Source organism: Drosophila innubila, chromosome X (assembly GCF_004354385.1).
Source record: "Drosophila innubila isolate TH190305 chromosome X, UK_Dinn_1.0, whole genome shotgun sequence".
Lineage (NCBI taxonomy): Eukaryota > Metazoa > Arthropoda > Insecta > Diptera > Drosophilidae > Drosophila > Drosophila innubila.
Genome location: NC_047626.1, coordinates 34,898,526 through 34,901,931, shown reverse-complemented (window position 1 = coordinate 34,901,931; position 3,406 = coordinate 34,898,526). Strand labels below are relative to the sequence as shown.

At 35.1% G+C, this 3,406-nt stretch overlaps 1 protein-coding gene across 1 annotated transcript; it reads right to left on the bottom strand.

Moving 5' to 3' along the window:
• Positions 1-2,140: 2,140 nt before the first annotated feature.
• LOC117793693 lies at positions 2,141-2,911 on the bottom strand. The gene is made up of 2 exons (XM_034634077.1): positions 2,614-2,911; positions 2,141-2,553 (listed from the first exon to the last, which is right to left on the bottom strand). The coding sequence occupies exons 1-2, from the start codon at positions 2,894-2,896 to the stop codon at positions 2,204-2,206; spliced, it is 633 nt and encodes a 210-aa protein (XP_034489968.1). The 5' UTR covers positions 2,897-2,911; the 3' UTR covers positions 2,141-2,203.
• Between the last annotated feature and the right edge of the window lie 495 nt (positions 2,912-3,406).

Genomic DNA, 3,406 nt, shown 5'->3' with positions numbered 1-3,406 from the left:
TACTTAAATACATATTTTATAAGTTTGGTTATGATATCTCATAAAACAAAACAGTTTTTTTTTTTACTAAGACTTGAATTTCGGCCGATTGGTCCTATGACAGCTATATGATCTAGTAATCCGATTTAAACCAACTTCAGTAAGGATGTATAAGACTAACTTAAATGCATATTCTATAAGTTTTATTATGATATCACATAAAACAAAAAAGGTTTTCATACTAAGACTTGAATTTCGGTTATCGGTCCTATGACAGCTATATGATATTGTGGTCCGATTTGAACCAACTTCGGTAAGGATGTATAAGACTAACTTAAATGCATATTCTATAAGTTTTATTAAACAATGTAAACAATGCGTAAACAATGTAAACAACCCGTAAACAATGTAAACAATGCGTAAACAATGACACAATAGTATCCCTCATAGATTTGGCTACGCTGCTGGTTGATATTTGTTGTTTTTATCTTTTTTTTAATATGGCCTAAATCCGCTGCTAAAAAAATAAATAACAAAAAGCTAAATGCAATATGTCACCTTATTATCTATAATATTTATTTACACCATTGGGATAACTTATATTTATATAAAACTATATATTTCTTAATAATATTGGTATTCTTAGTTCCGGATTTTCAATGCCTCCCTAAATTTTATCAAATAGATAAATTCAAATTCGGCATTGATTTCTACGTCAAAATATGTGTGACATTGGTATCAAACCCCTTAAAAATGCATTGAAAAACCGTCCCTTAGTTAATATTTCTGTCGCCTTCAATAAAGTCGATTGATCCTGTACTTAAAAGTCTTATAGAGCTCGACAATTTGTTTCAACTGCACTACAATCAGGGGTGACACAGAAAAAAAACAACCCGAAAATCTCCTAAAGCTCCATACATCTTCATCTTTCCAAACGAGCCGAAAACCAAGTAAGACCACTCACATTTGCTCACATTTGCTCACATTTGATGTTCACCCAAAGTAAATCAGCTGTTCGGTTTCTGTGCACAAGTTATAAAAAGCTGACAATAACAACATTTTAATATTTATTTTGATATTATAATTGGCGCAAATTTAATGCCCAACATTTTTATTAAAGAAAACAGAAAACATAATTTCTTTTTTCACGTGTTTATCGGTAAACATCGCGTGCTCGATAAAAAAAATACTAAAATTCGCCGGGGCGAATGTCAAAAAGTCTTCACATTCATTATGAATAAGACAAAATGATCATTCGGATTTTGTACTGAGATGAAGTCTAAATTAGGGCCGAATGATAAAAAGGGCGTCGAATGAGCCAAATGTGCTGTCATGGAAATAGGCTATGACTAACAAATCAACTCTTTCGATCACTTCTGTCATTCGACAAATCGAACTTACTTCAAACCATTTAATACAACTCCATTCTGATGCACTATAATATCGAGCCCTATTTGCATAAATAAAGTGCCATTTTTACCAACCGCATCTTCACACAAAATATTTAATTTGTAATTTTTATATTTAAGAAGACCGCATACGAAACACGACACACGATTACTCAAAATTACTTTCTCCTGTAAAATTTGGGCGTTATATGATATAGTGGACCGATCGAAAAAAGAAACAAGCTTGATCTGCCTGCAATATAGAGGAATCTACATACCAAGTGTGTCACTAGCTTCTATTTTGCTCTTATAACTTGGATATTATATTTTCTATGTCGATTATTAGGCGGTAAAGGAGGCGTGGCCATATTCTGAAACAAACTTGATCTGCTTGCAATATACAGGAACCTACATACCAAGCTTAGTGTCTCTAGCTCTTAGAGTCTCTGGGATCTAGGTGTTCATAAGCACGGACAGACAGACGAACATTGCTATATCGACTTGGCTATTGATGCTGATCAAGAATAAATATACCTTCTAGGGTCTGCCACGCCTCCTTCTGCCTGTTACGCACATATTCGTTAAAACATATAACATATAAAACATATTGACCCCTGTACTTTTTTTTTAAATACGGGGTCTAAAAAGCAATTAAACCTAAGGAAATGTTAAAAAGCGCGAGCACTTAATGATAAGTAAATTTTGTGGGGTCACAGCTGATCAAATAACTATCGTATCGAAATCAATAAAATGTTGCTAAGATCTTTGTGGTATTTTCATCTAGCCTTTATTAAGCTTATCTAGCGGATTTGCCAATAGTGCATCTGGAGCTTATTCTACTTAGTCAGATCGTTGCCTCCGATGCTGCCGCCAGAGGTTAAGTAGTCTTCTGCCTCAACAGGCTCATCAATGTCATCGCCGGTATTCTCATCATCGTTCGTTTCGAAATCATCGCTGCCATTGTCAGGCTCCATCTGATAATCTTCATCCTCTGGCGATGTTGTTGTTGTTTCAATCACCTCAAGGAAATCATTTGATACTGTCGGTAACATTGGCAGCAATGGTAGATCTGTGCTGGTGATGGCAATAGTGGTGGGAATTGTGCTTGTGACCTCTGTTGTAGTTGTCGTTGTTGAGGACGAGGTTGAGGTTTTGCTGGTGCTTGACATGTTGATCAATTTCGTGCCTATAATTCAAATGTAGTCAGTAATCTGATAGTCAGCGCTTACATCGCCACTTCACTTACACATAGGCAACGTTGGCTCAAAGTCGCATAGTATAAGTTGGTCTATTTCTACATCGGTCAGTTGTCGTATCTTCGGCTTAGGTGTAGAGCGTTGCAAATAGTAAAGCTCTCGGACTTCGTACACGTCCATATCTCGATGGCTACTGGGACGGTTACGATGGAAACGTTTGTAGTATACAGGGTTGCTAGGCATTTCGGGAGGATATGGCGCAGCTTGTAGTAATCCTCCGCAGCAAATCAGCACGGTTAGGGAAAGACCCAAAGCATCTGTAAGCTTTTGCATCGCTTTCGTTCGCTATGTATGAGAGACTGATATGGAGGCTTTCCGGTAGCGTTTCTGATGTGCTGTTCGACTGTTGATTAGCGGGCACTAATCTCAATGTCCAAACTGATGCTCGAAGTTCGATAACCTACTCACCCCTACTTGGCACTGTGGAGAATTCGCCCATTTTTCTGGAAATTAATACATATTATAATTTCTCTTTATATATTTTGTACTAAATAACAGAGACAGAAAAATATGACTATTTTGCTATTTTTAAATAAAAAAATCATTCACTTCTAGTAACTGAAAATAAAAGTGAAATATACCAAAATTTTTCTTTCAAATTTCTGATTTTTATTATTTTACTCATAAAATAATCATTAGTTTTGAGCAAAAAATATGCTCAAGAAATAATCATTATATTTGAGCAAAAAAAAAAAAAAAACTCATGGCATAATGATTATTTCTTGATTTTTATTTTTTTAATCAAAAATAAAACTCAAGTTGGTTGGTCAAAATAACACCATG